The sequence below is a fragment of the Vicugna pacos genome, chromosome X (assembly GCF_048564905.1).
Source record: "Vicugna pacos chromosome X, VicPac4, whole genome shotgun sequence".
NCBI lineage: Eukaryota > Metazoa > Chordata > Mammalia > Artiodactyla > Camelidae > Vicugna > Vicugna pacos.
In genome coordinates this window covers 83,171,107-83,188,173 of record NC_133023.1, presented here as the reverse complement: position 1 = coordinate 83,188,173, position 17,067 = coordinate 83,171,107, and the positions used below count along the sequence as shown (strand labels likewise).

General features: G+C 39.5%; 1 protein-coding gene across 3 annotated transcripts in view; it reads left to right on the top strand.

Moving 5' to 3' along the window:
* The window catches only part of KIAA1210 (KIAA1210 ortholog), a 59,190-nt gene that overhangs the window by 27,628 nt on the left and 14,495 nt on the right, over window positions 1–17,067 (top strand). For all 3 annotated transcript variants that reach the window (XM_031671397.2, XM_072956434.1, XM_072956435.1), the window contains 3 exons: window positions 1,311–1,437; window positions 1,758–1,856; window positions 5,372–5,527. In XM_031671397.2, coding sequence (XP_031527257.2) covers window positions 1,311–1,437; window positions 1,758–1,856; window positions 5,372–5,527 — 382 coding nt within the window. The remainder of the gene's footprint in view (window positions 1–1,310; window positions 1,438–1,757; window positions 1,857–5,371; window positions 5,528–17,067) is intronic.

Here is a 17,067-nt window from a genome sequence, read left to right as displayed (position 1 = left end):
AACATGGATGCCTTTTACTTCATTTTCTTGCCTAATTTTCCTGGCTAGAACCTCCAGTACAATGCTGAATAGAAGTGGTGAGAGCAGACATCCTTGTCTTGTTCCTGATCTGAGGGAGAAAGCATCCATTCTTTCATCATTATGATATTATCTGTGGGTTTCTCACGGATGCTCTCTGTGAAGATTGAATATATTTTTCATGAAAAGGTGCTGGATTTTACAAATGCTTTTTCTCCATCTTTTGAAGTGACCATGTGGTTTTTGTTTTTATTCTATTGATATGGTATGTTACATTAATTGATTTTCACATATTAAAGTAACCTTGCATTCTTTGCAAGTCCTACTTGGGCCTAGTGTATAATTCTTTTTATATGTTTCTGGATTCAGATTGCTAGTATTTTATTGAAGATTTTTGCACCTATATTCATAAGATATGTTGGTTTATAGTTTTCTTTTCTTGTGATGTCTTTGGTTGAAATTTTTTAAAGATGAAATATATTTGTACATCCCCAAAGGAGTCTTTTGGCCTTTAGCCTTTCAATTGCTTCTAACTTCCCCCCTGATTTGTCTTAATGTAATTGTCATCAACCTGGCTCCATTCCCAATCAGAAGGTACTTCCATCTGGGTTTAGCAGGCTGGAGCTGGGGGTGGTGTAGTGTGAGTGTAAAATGACTTTGAAAATAGGACAGATATATCACAGAACTCTTGTGTGAAAGAGGGAAAGACCTGGTGAATGAAAGTTTCCAGCATCTGGGCAGATATTTGATATTTTAAATCAAAACAAAAACACTAGAGAGAAGTTGGGTGTGAAAATTCTTTTATAACTCTCACCTTAATAATGGCAAGCTCAGGGTCTTCCCTCCCATTCCACAGTGTTGCCACTATTGAATTGTATATTTTCAATGGGTGAATTGTATGGCATGTAGACTGTATCTCAATAAAGTTATTACATGAAAAAGATATGCGTTGATCATTTAAAAATCAAAATTATGCAGAAGTACATAAAGTAGAAAACGAAAATACTCCTCCTGTTCCTAGTGCCATTCCTCAGAGGGAACCACCACGAACAATTTGGTGGATATCCTTCCAGACTTTATGAACATAAACTATACCTGTATGTAATATATCTGTATGTATTAAATGGGACCATATTATTCTTTATTTCTTTACTCAGTGTCTCACAGACAACTTTCTGTGTCAGCACATATGCTTCTGAGGTGTCTCTGGTAGGCTGTATTATAGATGTACATATGTCTTTGGTTCCTACGGACCTTGGCTGCTTTCATAAGACCTTTTACTTCCTGTCCAGGGCCAAGAGCAGCATGAGGATCAAAGCCCTGTCCCATGACAGCATCTTCACTTTGGAGACTGAACCTAAAAGATCAGCAAGCAAAACATACCCCTCTCCTGATGTCCAGAGAGGCAGACCTCTGCAGGTAATAGTGAACTCAAGTCTCGGTGCCTAATTGAACTACTCCTCTTCCATTTCCTACTCCTATCCTGCCAAAAAACAAGGAGGGAGGAACTTGGACTTGCTTCTCAACTGATTCTACCCCACTGTTGTAAACATTGGACTGTTGTAAACATTGAATGAGAGAATATAGAAATATGTGATGTGCTTACCTAGTGTCCAGCACACTGTATGGCTATTATTACCATATTCACACCCCAAGAAATGCTCTAAGTATTATGACAGTGACATTCCACTGTTACTGTGCAGGCATTCCAACCCCCATGTTTTTTCTTTCTTCCACAGAGATCTCATGGTTTTAGAACTCTGCCTAGAGCTGGGACTGGTAGTATGCATGGAGCTGTGTTTGGAGCCATGCCCCGAAATGTGCCCAAGAGCACTGAGGTAATAAAGTAGAATTGTTCGAAGTATGGCAGCTGAGTCACAGAGATCGACCGATGCTTGAAATCTTGCTCTGCTACTTATTGGCTCTGTGACCTCAGGCTGATTGTTTAACCTTTCTGAGCCTCCTTGGCCTTGTCTGCAATGGCTATAATATTAATATCTACCTCACAGGATTGCTTGTGAGGATTGAATAAAGACTCAGAGAGAGATTAAAGAAATTGCTCAATCTCACCCATATAGTTAGTGGCAGACCTGGAAATCTGACCCAGATGTGTTGACCTCAAAACCCATGATCTTTTCACTACCCCAGCCTCTAAGATGTTCAGCTTCTCTGTTCCTGCCTCAACAGGAAGAAGGGTACATCTTTAGTCTCCATAAAATGCAGCATGTACATAGGACAGTCTCTTCTGCCCAGCTAATCCTAACCATTACTCAGTCATACTCTTCTGGAGCTCTGATCTAGAAATGCTCCAGGGGGAGCTAGAGATATTGCCAGGAAGATTATGCTTAGCAGCTGCCTTCCTCCTCTTGGCTCATGGATTGGCTTATACTCAAAGAGACCTATGTAACGGAAAAGGCCACACAAGGAGGAGCCCCTTATCCACCTGAAGGCTGATTATTTGCATTTGGCAAAAGGTAACTGGGGCTTATTTCTGATGTGCCTGCTTAAGACCCCACATCTCTTCTTCTGGTTTTCATGCTGTGTGTGGGAGTTCTGCTGGGTACTTTAGCCATGAAGGGTCGAGAAGCAACTCTGAGGGGGTCACCAGTGGAGCTGACCTTGTGGTTGTAAAGCAGCCCCTAGGTCAGCCAGCTGTTGCCCTCTTGCACTACAGCAAGAAAAGTCACTTCTGTGAACTTTCTAGTCTTCAGTTTTAAACGTCAACACCAGCTTTCGCTGGTCTCCACAGCTGCACTCCCTCGCCACCCAGCATACTTGGCCAAATGCCACGGAGTTATTTCTCATATTCAGAAAGGGGAAACTGGCTTCCTGGACTCCTCCTTCTTTCCCTCAACTCAGTCCCAGCAACAGAGAGACTCTTCCATTAAAAAAAAAAAAAGATAAGGAAAAAAAATTCTAGGGCCATTTCCTCTCACAGCGAAGGGGAAAGCCACAATAGTCCAAAGACAAGTTTTCTTAAATGTCTGGTTTGGGCTCACACTTCACACTTTTGGCCTGCTCCCTTAGTCCCTCCCCTGGGAAACAGGGCTGAAGATGGAGTAGGGTGTTAACAGAAGCTGAGTCATCAACAACCAGGTTGACTTTTGTGTGGGAAACTTCCCTTAAGTGCCCAGGTGACAGCCTTAAATGACAGGGTAGTTGACAACGTTAAGTCAAGGGTCCTGACAAACAGTGTTGCATCTTCTTATTATTGAATCAAACTGAATTCAGTAATTTAAGTACCTGGGGCAAATACGGAATTGGCCAATGGCTGGGTCCCTTGAAAGGGCGGGATTCTTAATGGAGTAAGTGATATTCAGAGCAACTGGGAGACTGGGAGAGAAAATCCAGGTATACAATTCTGTTAGAAATACCAAAATGGGGCCAGTTTTCTGTTTTGATCTGATAAATGTACATATTCCCCACCAGGAGGGGGTTTCAGCCCCCATAGGCATGTATTAGCGCTAGAGTTAACCAGTTATCCAAGTAGAAGAGGCGTGAGCAACCAAAGGAACCATAACTGATTTAATGAGCCATTCACAGTTTTACTGCACCAGCGTGCGTACTTAGACGTGCATGGATTCATCTTTGACAAGCATATATGACTGCTAAATTTTTACCTGATGTCCTATCTGAAGTGTTAGGAATGGGTGCCTCAGTTGCTCTTCAAGAAGTTTCACATTCTTTTTATTTGGGGACAAATGGATAAGAAGAGGTAATAGCAGATTATTAGCATCTTATTGTTGAATCAAACTGAATTCAGTAATTTAAGGACCTGACACTATAAAGCAGTTTTTCTACCTGCTCACAGACCTGACTCTCCCTCTACAGCCCCTCTTAAGGAAGTAGGCGCACCATCTCTTCTGGTTGTTGCCTTTAAACTTCCTGAACTTGAGTCTGGGACACCCCCTTCCCAGCCTTTGTAGTTAGGAGACAGGAGTGTAGAGTGGTTAAGAACATAGGCTATAAAGGCAAGCAGACCTTTTCAAATGCTTGCTCTGCCACTGTGAGAGTTAGGGCCAGTCATGCCATTTCTCAGACCTGGATTTCCCCATTGATAGAAGGGAGACCACAAGAGCAAATGCTTCAGGGAATTGTAAGGTTCAAATGAAACACATCTACAGAGAGCACTCCCTCCCGCTTGGCAGGGAGAAAGATCTCAAGTCAGTAACCTAATTCTCCTCCTTAAGGAGTTAGAATGAGAAAAGCAAACTAAACCCAAAGTTAGCAAAAGAAAGGAAATAATAAAGATGAAAGCAGAGTAAGTCCTTCAGTAGAAGTTAGCTGCCTTCAGTAGTAGTTAGGGCTTGGGGATGGTTAATCCTCGGTATATCTTCTCAAGGGCCCCCAGTGGGGCCTGGTAGTAATAAGAAGGAACCTTAGACACTGGCCAGGACTACCCCACAGGCAGAACCTCATTGTGGCCCCCTTTCTTTGGCTTTGAAAATTTGACAAACATCTGTCCCGAGCAGGAGCAGAGCCCATGACAGAAGCAAGCATGTCAGCTCCACGACAACAAGGATTTTGTTTTGTTCAGTGTTATAGGCCCAGTGCCTAGAATGGATGTGGCCCAATGTACATGCTTAGCCAGTATTTGTTAAAGATAAAATCAAGGATTCTGATCCACATCAAGAGGTCCATGGTGGGGACCAGTGCCTCAAATTCAAGTGTGCTATGACTTCAAACTGGAATCCACCAAATCAGTCGGCTGAAGCTCAAGGAAAACACAAATAATCAATATCCCCTTAGGAAAACTGGTAAAGCATTCCTAATGAGGACTAGTTCTGTAGATTTTTCAATAAATCCCAGAAAATCAATCTTGCCAGGCTTAAGATAAATAAGCAACACCGTCAAGATTCAATTCAGACAATTCCTGGAATGATGGAATGATAGGAGTAAGGATTATAGTCTGGATGCCAAGCCCAGATTACAACCCAAAGTCTCACGCTTGCAACACCAGGACTATCTAAAGACAGGGTCAAAATCAAACAAAATCAAACAAAATCAAAACAAAGATCAGACTCAAATAAGATTTGTAGTGATCAGACTCCAATAAGATTTATAGTTAGCATCAGTAGGAGATAACACCAGGGTTCTGGTTTTGATCAAACAAGCAGTTTGAAGTTCCTGTCTTTGGGGATTGGCAAAAGTGTGCAGTGACCCAGAGAGTGAACCAAGGCTATCTGTCTTTGGTTTGAGTAGGTTTGAGTAGGTTTGGTTTGAGATTCTTGCCTTGGCTTGTTTTTTCACTTTGGGCTCTTAGCCCTTCAACCACTAAGCAACAAGAGAACATCAGTAATTTTGAGGAAGGCACATAAATTTTAACTTTTTCTTCTATCCTCTTCCTTGACAGATCCCACCACTGCGCCCACGCCAGGCCAGCATCAGCCCACCTCTTATCCAGTCTGACACAATCTCTAAGGACTCTGAAGAAAGCTCTGCTGATGAAGAGTCACCTAAGAGCCCACGAAAGAAGGTTTCATCATACAAGGTCATGACATTGAAGAAGGTGAGTGTTAGCTCCATCCTAAGTGGCAGGTTGTGGGGTGGGATTGGGGGAGTGTGAAGGGGAGTGGAGTGGTGGTGCACAGGTCAGGGGCATAATTTCTTCTTGCACTTTCTTTTCTCCTGCTGTAGCTGAATCCTGGGGAGGGGGAGCATTTAAGGAAGGAGCTGTTGTTCTTGCTTTTGATTTGCGTGGTGGTTTACATTTTCTGTCCAATTTTACAAGCCAAATAATCAACACTTTAATTTATAAGCAATGGAAGACAGTATTTGTGGAAAAAAATTTACAGGTGTTTTCACTTATTTTGTGAAGAAAACAATAGAGATTTTTAGGAAGTGAAGTCTCTATAGTTTCCATTGTCAAAATCTCAAAGGTTGAGGCGTAGTATTGTTTGATAGATACATATCCATTGAAAAGATTGACACGAGAGTGCATGTATGTGTATTTCATATGTCTTGGCTTTGCCAACTAAATATCTATCAACAATCGAAAAATTATTAGATTGTGCTCATCTCAACACTTCCATTCTCAGACTAATGTGTGGTTAATTTGACTGGTTGTTATTAAACTTGAGAGGGCTTTTAGAGTGAAGTAGAGTTTAGAACAATTATCCTTATGAACTAAAAAGTGAACAGAAAGGTAATTTATAATGAAAATAATTGGCCAGTCAGCACAAAACTCTGTTTGATGCTAAAAGAGCCTATGGAGGGAAACAGCCTTCAGTTAAAGATGTCAACAAAAAATCAATTAGGCTGGTGGTAGGTAGAATCAGGATGCTCACTGATTTATGAATATAGGCTATGATTGTATTTTATGCACAATACTACTAAGTCAGATGAATTGGGACAGTTTGAATTGGTGGAAGGATTGGATTAGATAACTTTTTTATTATGGTAAAATACACATAACATTTGTCATGTTTAAGTGTACAATTTAGTGACATTCACAATGTACAATGTTGTGCAACCATCACCACTATCCAATTCCAGAATAGCTTTGGTTCCCCATAAGGAAGCCTCATGCCCATTAAGTGGTCACTTATCATTCCTTCTCCTCTCAGCCCCTGGTAACCACTAATCTGCTGTTTCTGAATTTGCCTGTTCTGGATACTCCATGTAAATATAATCATACAATATGTGACCTTTTGTATCTGGCTCCTTTCAATTGGCATGTTTTTGAGGTTCATCCATGTTGTAGCACAGATCAATGCTTCAGTCCTTTTCGGCTGAATAATATGCCATTGTGTGGATGTCCCATGTTTACTTTAGCTATTCATCCATTGATGGACATTTGGGTTCTATCCACCTATTGCCTCTTGCAGATATTGCTGCTGTGAACTTTCATGTACAAGTTTTTGTTTGACACCTGTTTTCAGTTCATTTGGGTATATACCTAAGAGTAGAACTGATGAGTCATATGGTAATTCTATGTTTAACTTTTTGAGGAAACACCAAACTGTTTGTCCCAGCAGCTACAGCTCTTTACATTCCCACCAACTACATATGAGGGTTCCAATAGCTCCACATCCTGGCTAACACTTGTTACTTTCCTTTTTCTATATATAATCTTTCTAGTGTGTGTGAAGTCGTATCTCATTGTGGTTTTGATTTGCATTTCCCTAGTGACTAATGATGTGAAACACCTTTTCATGTGCTTACTGACCATTTGTTTATCTTCTTAGGAGAAATGTCTATTTAAGTCCTTTGCCTATTTTTAAATTGGGTTGTTTGTTTTTTGTTGTTGTTGAATTGTAAGAGGTTTTTTTTTATATATTCTGGATGCTAGATCCTTATCAGATATATGATTTGCAGGTATTTCCCCCATTCTGCGATTTGTCTTTTAACTTTATCAAGAGAACAAAATTGAATAAAATCTTTAAATTTTTGATGAAATCCAATTTATTGATTTTTTTTCCTTTTGGTACTTGTGCTTTTGGTGTCATATCTAAGAAACTGTTGCTAAATCTTAGATCATGGAGATTTACCTCATGTTTTCTTCTAAGAGTTTTAGCTATTCTGTTTAGGTCTTTGATCCATTTCGAGTTAATTTTTATATATGTGTGAGACAAGGGTCTAACTACATTCTTTTGCATGTGGCTATCCCGTTGTCCCGGCACCATTTGTTGTACAGACTATTCTTTCCTCCATTAAATGGTCTTGTCACCCTTTTGCAGATCAATTAGCCATAGATGAATGGGTTTATTTCTGGGCTCTCAATTCTGTTCCACCAATCTATATGTCTCTGCTTATGCCAGTACTACACTGTCCTAATTACTGTAGCTTTGTAGTTAGGTTTGATTGAAATCAGGATGTGTAAGTCCTCCAATTTTGTTCTTTGTTTTCAAGATTTTTTTGGCTATTTGAGATCCCTTGCAATTTTGTATGAATTTTACAACCAGTTTTCCATATCTGAAAAAGACACTTTGGGATTTTGATAGGGATTGCATTGAATTTGTAGATCACTTTGGGGAGTATCACCATCTTAACATTAAGTTTTCCAATCTATGAACATGAGGTGTCTTTTTATTTCATTTATTTAGGTCTTTCATTTCTTTCAGCAATGTTTTATAGTTTAAAATGTACAAATCTTGCATCTCCTTGGTTAAATTTATTTATAATTATTTCATTATTTTTGATGTTATTATAAATGGAAGTGATTTCTTAATTACCCTTTTGAATTGTTCATGCCCAGTGTATAGTAATACAACTAATTTTTGTTTATTGATTTTGAATCTTTCAACTTTGATTAATTCATTTATTAACTCTAACAGATTTTGGGGGCTTTTCTATAATTTTCCTTTTTTAACTTATTAATCTTTAAATTTCTTTTCTTCATAGTATGTCATTTTTATTGACTTCTCTATACAAATTTACTTGGTATTTTCTTCTTTCATGAGTATGCAAATTCTATTTGGGATTTTTTTCCCCAGACATCATAATTTTCAGTTCTAGGATCTTCTATTTGGTTTCTTATTTTAATAGTTTCCATTTCTCTTTGAAACTCCCCATCTGATCATTCTTTACAACTGTAATGACTATACCTATATATAGAATTTTCTGTATATAAGATTATGTCACTTGTAAATAGAGATAGCTTTACTTCTTCCTTTGCAATTTGTAGGCATTTTCTTTCTTTTCCTTGCCTAATTGCTCTGGCTAGAACTTTCAGTAGAACGTTGAATAAAAGTGGCAAAAGCAGACATCTTTGTTTTGTTCTTGGTCTTAGGGGAAAAGTTTCAGTCTATTACCATTAAGTATGATGCTAGCGATGAATTTTTTGTCTATGCTTCTTATCCCTAACTTGTTAGGTGTTTTTAGCATAGGGGGTATTAGATTTCGTAAAATGCCTTTTTTACATCAGTTGGGGTGATCATGTTATTTTTTCTTTCATTCTATTAATATGGTATATTACATTAAGTGATTTTTATATGTTGAAACTCCTGGCAATTCTGGGATAAATCCCAGATGGTCATGATGTATGCCCTTAATATGCTGTTGGATTTGGTTTGCTAGTATTTTGCATGTGTATTCATGAGGGATATAGGTCTATAGCATTCTTTTCCTGTGATGCCTTTATCTGGCTTTGGATAATGTTGACCTTATAGAATCAGGAAATGTTCCTTCTTTTATTTTTTTAAAAAAAATTTGTGAAGGATTGGTATTAATTCTTTACATGATTGGTAGAATTCACCAGTGAAGCCATCTGGTCCTAGTTTTTTCTTTGTTGGGAGGTTTTGATTACTGATTAAATTTCTTTGTTATAGGTCTATTCAGATTTTCTATGTCCTTTAAATTCAATTTTGGTAATTTAGATGTCTAAGAATTTATTCTTTTCACTTAGGATACCTACACAATTATTCATAGTACTGTCTTATAATCTTTTTTATTTCTGTTAGGTTTGTAGTAATTGTTCCCTTTCCGTTTTTTGGTGTTTTTTTTTTTTTAGTAAAGGTAGATTTATTCAGAAAGATACATTGAAAGGCAGGAGAAAGGCCATGAGGTGTGGGGGTTGGGTGCTCAGATTAAAAGTAGGTACCCACTCCATAGACAGAATGTGGGCTGTCTCTGAAGAGGGAGAGACAGGGGCAGCCCTTTCAGTTCTGATTTTAGTAGTTTGTGTCTTATTTTTCTTAGTCAACCTAGCTAAAGATATGTCAACTTTGTTTTACTTTTCAAAGAACCAACTTTTGGTTTCACTGATTTTTTTCTATCGTTCTTCTATTCCCTGTTTCATTATCTCTGTTTAATCTTTATTATTTCCTTCCTTTTGCTAGCTTCGGGTTTAGTTTTTTCTTGGGAGTTTGAGATTTGCAGATACTAACTACTATATATAAAATAGATAAACAAGTTTACACTGTATAGCACAGGGAACTATGTTCAGTATCTTGTAGTAACTTATGGTTAAAAAGAATATGAAAATGAATATATGTATGTTCCTATATGACTGAAGTATTGTGCTGTGACACAACATTGTAAACTGACTATATTTCAATAAAAAAATTTTTTTAAAGTGGAGAGTTAGGTTATTGATTTGAGAACTTCTTTTTTAGCATAGGCATATACAGCTATAAATTTCTGAGGATTGCTTTTGCTGTATTACATAAGTTTTATTATGTTGTATTGTAGTTTCATTCATGTTAAAGTATTTTATAACTTTCCTTTCGATTTCTTCTTTGACCCATTCATTGTTTAAGTGTATGTTTTTTAATTTCCACCTATTTGTGAATTTTCTAGTCTTCCTTCTGTTATTGATTTCTAGTTTCATTCTGTTGTGGTCAGAGAAGATACTTTGCATGATTTCAATTTTTTAAAATTTATTAAGACTTATTTTGTGGTCTAGCATATGGTCTATCCAGGAGAATGTTCCATGTGTATTTCAGAAGAATATGTATTATGCTCTTGTTGGATGGAATGTTCTGTTTATATCTGTTAGATTTACTTGGTTTATAGTATTGTTTCAAGTCCTCTATTTCATTATTGATCTCCTGTCTAGTTGTTTATTCATTATTGAAAATGGGATACTGAAATCTCTATTATTCTAGAACTATTTCTCCCTTCACTTCCAACAGAGTGGGTCTGTTGTTTGGTGTGTATGTTTATGATTATTCTATTTTCTAGATGGATTTTATCAATGTATAATGTCCATCTTTGCCTTCTGTAACAATTTTGACTTAAAGTCTGTTTTGTTTGATATTAATATAGCTACTCTGGCTCTCTTTTGGTTATGTTTTGCTTGGAATCCCTTTAATCATTCTTTTTCTTTCAACTTATCTGTGTCTTTGGATCTAAAGTGAGTCTCTTGTAGATAGCATATAAATGGATCATGTTTTTTAAATCCATCTTGTCAGTTTCTGCCTTTTGATTGGAGAGTGTAATTCATTTACTTCCATAGTAATTACTAATAAGGAAGAACCTATACCATTTTGCTTTTTTTCCTATATATCTTACATCTTTTTTGTACTTCAGTTCCTCTATTACTACCTTATTTTGGATTTAATTATTTTTTAGTGTACTGTTTTTATTCCCTTCTCATTTCCTTCTCTATATAGTTAAAAATTATTTCCTTAGCGGTCACTTTGAGGATTACAATTAAAAAAAATTAGATAACATTTTAATACATGTAATTTTCTCTTTCCATTAATTTGAGTAGGCTAACTATGTATTTTATAGGTTAATGAATAGTGTTAAATTATTTATAGTCAACAATTCCTAACATTAATCTAAACATTTGTCCTGCTTGAATGGAATAAATTCTCTGTTAGTAAATTCAAAAACTGAGATAAGTTTCTATAGGTTAAATGTTAGGCTTGCAGGCAGAAAGTCTAATCTTTGGTGGTGTAGTCGAACCCTTACCATCCCCAGGTATGAGAGTTTCTTAGCTATGTCTGCCAAGCTTCCTGGTTTATTAGTTCACTGGGGTGAACACAAGCAGGGGAGAGGGAAGGGGGCAGCAACAGCAGCAGTAGCATCCCAAGAAGCAGCTGTAGTCACCATCCCAACCAGATGTGCTGACCTGGGTGCTAATCTGAGCTTCTTATAAATTATGACCCCCAACTCTTATATTCCCGAAGGCCTCCCCACAAACCCAGCTCCTGCTGCCTTCTCACTAAGCATCAACTAGGGAACTAGACAGAAACCAAATCAAATAGAGAAGTCAGACTAAAAGATGACTAAATCTCTACCATACAGAGGAGTCTTTCCAAGTTAGCTGTTTTATTCTTTCATCTCTGAGCCACTGCCTACTACTGGCGGCAGGGGAGTACACATGTTATCTCTCAAGGGCCTGGCAGACCTTTAACCTTAGGTTTACTTTCACCTCCAAATCTCCTGAGGCAGGATGGGAAGGACTGCCTTAAGCCCTTGCTGTCTCAGCCTATTTCTTCCATATTTCCTTGGGTGAAGAGTTGGGTGCCTTGTCTCTTTTAGTTCTAGTTAGCAAAACTTGCTGTTTCATCCCTGAGTAATCTTCCTCTTTGGGCCTCACAGCCCTCTGACTCCATTCAGTGGCTTCAGTTCTCTGAGTATAGGTGAGACAGGCAGTGAAGATGAATATCTCTATATAGCATATGTGACATAATGAGCCACTGTGACTCTCTGCTTGACTTCAGCTTTCACCACGCAAAGACACAAGCCCAAGGCTCCTCCAACAGGCAGTCTGACTTAGCAGGGCCTGACTAATTCACCCCACTGACCATCTCTAGCCCATCCTTGGACCAGAGGATCTTCTTGCTTAGCACTTTCCTGACCCCTGCCACCTTCTCAACCTGGCTCATCTTCATCAGTGAGTCAACTTCATATTCCCCAATGAGTCTGTAGAATGTTTTCCCTCAATATTGCTTTTCATGGAGCAAAATAATTGTATGGAAAAATAGTCATGCATATATAACCCAGTCAGCTTTCTCTCTTGAGAAAGGGCCATATCAGCTGTTTAGGTGCTTAAAGTTTAAGCTGATTAAACATCTGGGCTTTAGTTCCATTGCAGGATAGATGTTGCCGTTTAACATGGTAAGAGTTAAATAGCTGCCAGTTGTTCCATTGTATTGGTTAATAAAGAGTTAACTTAGATTGCTGCAAGGTTGCCTCCTTATCATGCCTCTTGCATTACCCATGATGGCTTACTTCATAATTCACCATTATTATTTACAAATAGGTCTCTGAAGTTCAGAGAGATATTTTTGAAAATCCTCTGATACATCAAAGGAGAGCATAATGCCCCTCTCCCCACTGTTGCACTGAAATTTGTAGCTTACAGAGTGATTTTTGCATATATAAAGGTACATTTGATTCTCTCAATAACTCTGTAAGTTAGACAGGGAAGATACTATTATTCCCATTTTGTATGGAAAAAACTGAAGTTTAGAGATGTGAAATGACCCAGCCAAGGCCACACAGCCAATCAGAGATAGAGCTGAGACCCAAACCCAGGATTCCTCCCAAAATCCATACCACCTTTCACCAAACCATGCGGACTTTAGCAGCTCTCTGAATGTATACAATCAATGCCCAGCAATAGCAACAGCAGCTAACACTTACGGAGACTTTCTTATTTGAAAGACACTCCCCCTATATCATTTCATTTAATTTTTAAAACTGCACACTAAAGTGTATATTACTATTATCCCTATCTTATAGACACAGAAACTGAGGCTCAGAGAGGTTAGGTAATTTGTCCCAGGTCAAACACTAAAAAAAAAAAATGCCATGGCTAGGACCTCAAATCCAGGCCTATTCAATTCCACAGCTCATGTTCTTATTCTCTATATTACTTAAGAAATTGGGGAGATTGTAATGAGGGGATCATAGGGAATATGTGAAATTCTACCTCTTACAACTTTCAGGATGGCAGAACAGTAGTCACAACAGCTTTTATGAAACAACGATTCTGAGTGAAGCAGCAGCTGCACAGGAATTCTCAGGAATGGGAGAAATAAGCCACTTTGACACACTCAGGAAATTAAAGTCCTCACAGCCAATATTGCGTCTCATGTCCTGTGCCAGTACTTCTTGATAGAGAAGCCTCCTACTAAGAACCACTTTTCCTACCAAGAGCTGCTGCTTTTTCTGCAAATGTTGCAAAGACTACTTGCCTTGGGAGCTTTTGGCTGAATGACTCACACAGAACCTAGCTCTCTAGCATCCCAGTGTCAAAACCTCCCAGTTTCAAAGTGAGTTTTTTCCCCCCAAGGTGACAGCTTTTCAGGCTAAAGTCTTGATAAAATCTGGGCCTAAAGAGCCACCAGGTAATACCAAGACATAACAATTGGCGTTCTCTTTTTTTCCAAGAAGCAGCCAAACTGCTCTCCATCACCACTCAAGTGTTTCTCATCAACAGTTAAAAAGAAAAAGTGAAAACCCTGACACCATACAGCAGACAAAGAAGCTATCAAAAGGATGACCAAACAATGCATTTTTCACTGACCTATTTTATACTGGGTCTAGAAACTTGACAGAAAAGTGAAAAGGAGATAAAATGTGTTTTAATCATCCAAAGAGCAACCTTTCTCCCATTAACAGCAAAAGACTATCCAACACCCCTCCCAACCAGTGCTGAAGGATTCCTTCCCCTGGCCTGAGGCCTGGCCCAGGTTCCTTCCCCAGGAAGATTCTGGGTTAGTAGGTGCCAGGCCTGGCACATCTCCCATATGTTGAGGCAAAAGGAGCTCATTTCACTCCAGCTGTTAATCAGAAGCTCTCTGTGCTACCCCTACTTGAAAACACAGGAGCAGGAATGAAACCATCTTGGCCTCCTGAATAACTTGCACATTGGGTACCGAGAGGGTATGTTGGCTCTCAGAGTGCAGGGTGGGAGGAGTGGGGTTGCAGGAGGGGAGGGAAAGGAAAAGGAGAGAAAGGAGTCCCATTTCCTGCTTTTGCTTTTCTTTTGGAAACCTGCCAGGAAGGTTTTTGGTTTGCTTTTCCTGTGTAGCTCATAAAATCCTGTGGTTGGCTCCAGTGGTAGCTTTTCTAGGTTTCTCCTGACCAATATGGCTGTGGGAAAAGGTAGAGCCTAAGAAGGAACCCCACTTCCCAGAGGGAGCCCAGATATTGCTGGCTCCTGTTCTGAGGCAACTGATGTGGTTATTTAGGAACTTGCTATGCTTCTGCTTGAAAATAGGAGCCTTTCTCTTCATGCTGGAGGACTAGGCAGTGGTTCACAAGCCTGGCTCCCAGAAGACTCACTTGGAGAGCCTGTTGAGCCTTGTCTAAGGCCCCTCTCCTGACAGTCTTGATGTGTCTTTAAATGTGCTTTTTCAACACTCACTCCAGGTGATTCTGATGCTAGGGGTAGGGGTTCCCAGACCATACTTTGAGAAACACTGCCCAACATTCCAGAGAGTTTATTTGAATAGTTTATTTAATTCACTGGTGAGTTTAAGGGAAGTTGTAAAATATATACATACTCTATATTCAGACAACATCCTCTAAACCCAACAGCAGAGACCCTCTTAGGGCTGTTTTGAATCACACACCTGAGCTTGAGTGCCATAGTCAGTGGGGATAATGCTTGATGGCTTTGCAATCTCATTTTTAGTCCAGGTTTGAGATAGCTGTGGGCCTGTGTTTAGATCTAATGTCCAGAGATTCCTTAATGAGAGTCAATCAAGCATAGGGACAGTAGTGGCCATTACTAAGTTTGATGGACTCCTTGCTTAGGCTGTGACTGGGAACAGATAAGCTCTCTCCTGCACACACTCACTCTTGAAATTGCCAGAACTTTGCTGAACCGGATTTCTTTGTTATACTATAGAATGGGTTTTACTAAACAGTGCTTTTTTCTACAGTGATTTTGCCACAAGGTTTGGGATGACAACTGAATTGAAAGTGTTTCTTTACTAAAGGTGTATTTACTTGCTGAATAGGCATCATAGGTTAGTTTTCAGGCAAAGCAGGTTGCATGGTATCCTTTTAGAGTTTCTAGATCCACAGACCTTCTAGATTTTTCCACTTACCTTTGGCTGGAGCTAGTGAGGCCTCAGAAAGAATAACTAAAATGATACAGAGAACAGAGGAGCTTTCTCTGATGACTTCTCAGAAAGCAATGTCTGGTAGGAGCTCTTAACATGATTAATCCACCAGTTCAACAAACATTTATTGAGCAACTACTGTGTTCCAAGCACAGTTCTAGGTGTTAGGAATACAGTAGTAAATAGAACAGATGAAAACTCTTCTTCATGGAGTTTGTATTTGTAGTGGGAGCTGTGAGATGGACAACAGACAAGATAAACAAGCAAAATATACCATATGTTAGACAGTGATCAAAAGTACCAAGGAGAAAAACCCAGCACAAGCACATGGGGATTATGCAGTGTCAGGGTAGAAGGCTAAGATTTCAAATAGGTTGGCCAGGGAAGGTGTCACTGCGAAGGTGGCTTTTGTATCAAGACCCCAAGGAAGTGAGGGAGCTAGCCACGTGGAAATGGGGGAAGAGCATGGCCAGCAGAGGGGACAGCAAGTGCAAATGCCTTGAAGGAAGAGCATGCATAGGATGTTTGAGGAACAGCAAACCAGCAGTGGTTTGGGAACAGAAAGTGGTAAGAGACATGGCCGGAGAGGCAGTGCGGAGACAGACCGTGTGAAGTTAGTGGAAGCATAGATGCGGCCATCCAGTCTCAAAAGACCAGAACTATAAATAAGACCACACCGAAGCATAAAAAAATTTCAGAACAATAAAACAAGAGACATTACTCTGTATACTGAGTATCATAATTCCGAGAGGTAACACAAGCTAAAAATAAAGTATCAGGAAGAGGTGTTGTATATATTCCTGGATGACAGTTGCATAAAGAAGTTAGGAAAGGCTTGGGACCACTCCAATTTTGTGTGATTGACCCCACAAAAGATAACTGTAGCATTCCACTCCCTTTCCTAGAATCAACAACAGAATGGTGAGATGGACGTATCATCAGCCTGACCCACTAGTTGTGTTAAGTCCCCGGGCATTAGAATCACAGGCCATAAAAGAACCATATTTGGAGCCAAGATAGTAGCTAAGGTTATCACTGGATCAACATACAATGGTGGTGGGGAAATGTGAAGGGATGTGAAAGCTGAAAATACCAAAGGGGTCCCTGGTGCTGTGTCAAGCTAGCTTGGAAAGAACTAGTGAGCAAACACACATGGAAACTGTCTACCTGCTAAACTGCATCATTTGCCACCGGTGTCCAGGAGAGAGATGGCTCATTGCCTGGCCTTCAAAGGGGCTTCTGCTAACACAAATACCTGGAACTTCTTAGGAGGGAGAGGCGCTCTGGAGTGTCTCTGAGATGTGGAAAACACTGTGTCAAGAAGCCCAAGGGAGACCATTTTGAAGCTCCTACAGAGGAAGCCAGCTCGGAGCCCCAGGACCAGATAGTTTGGAGAGGTGGAGGCCAGTCGTAATGGGGACAAGGTGACAGGCTTCATTCCCACTCTGTTGGTGGTGAGAGCATTCCTCTGGGTGCTTCCATCAGCCTCGCACCCATGAACAGTAAACAGAAGCAAAAGTCTGCTAGAAAGTGTGCTGTCTTTGCAAATGCAGCTTTCAGACAAGCCCTCTTTCAACTT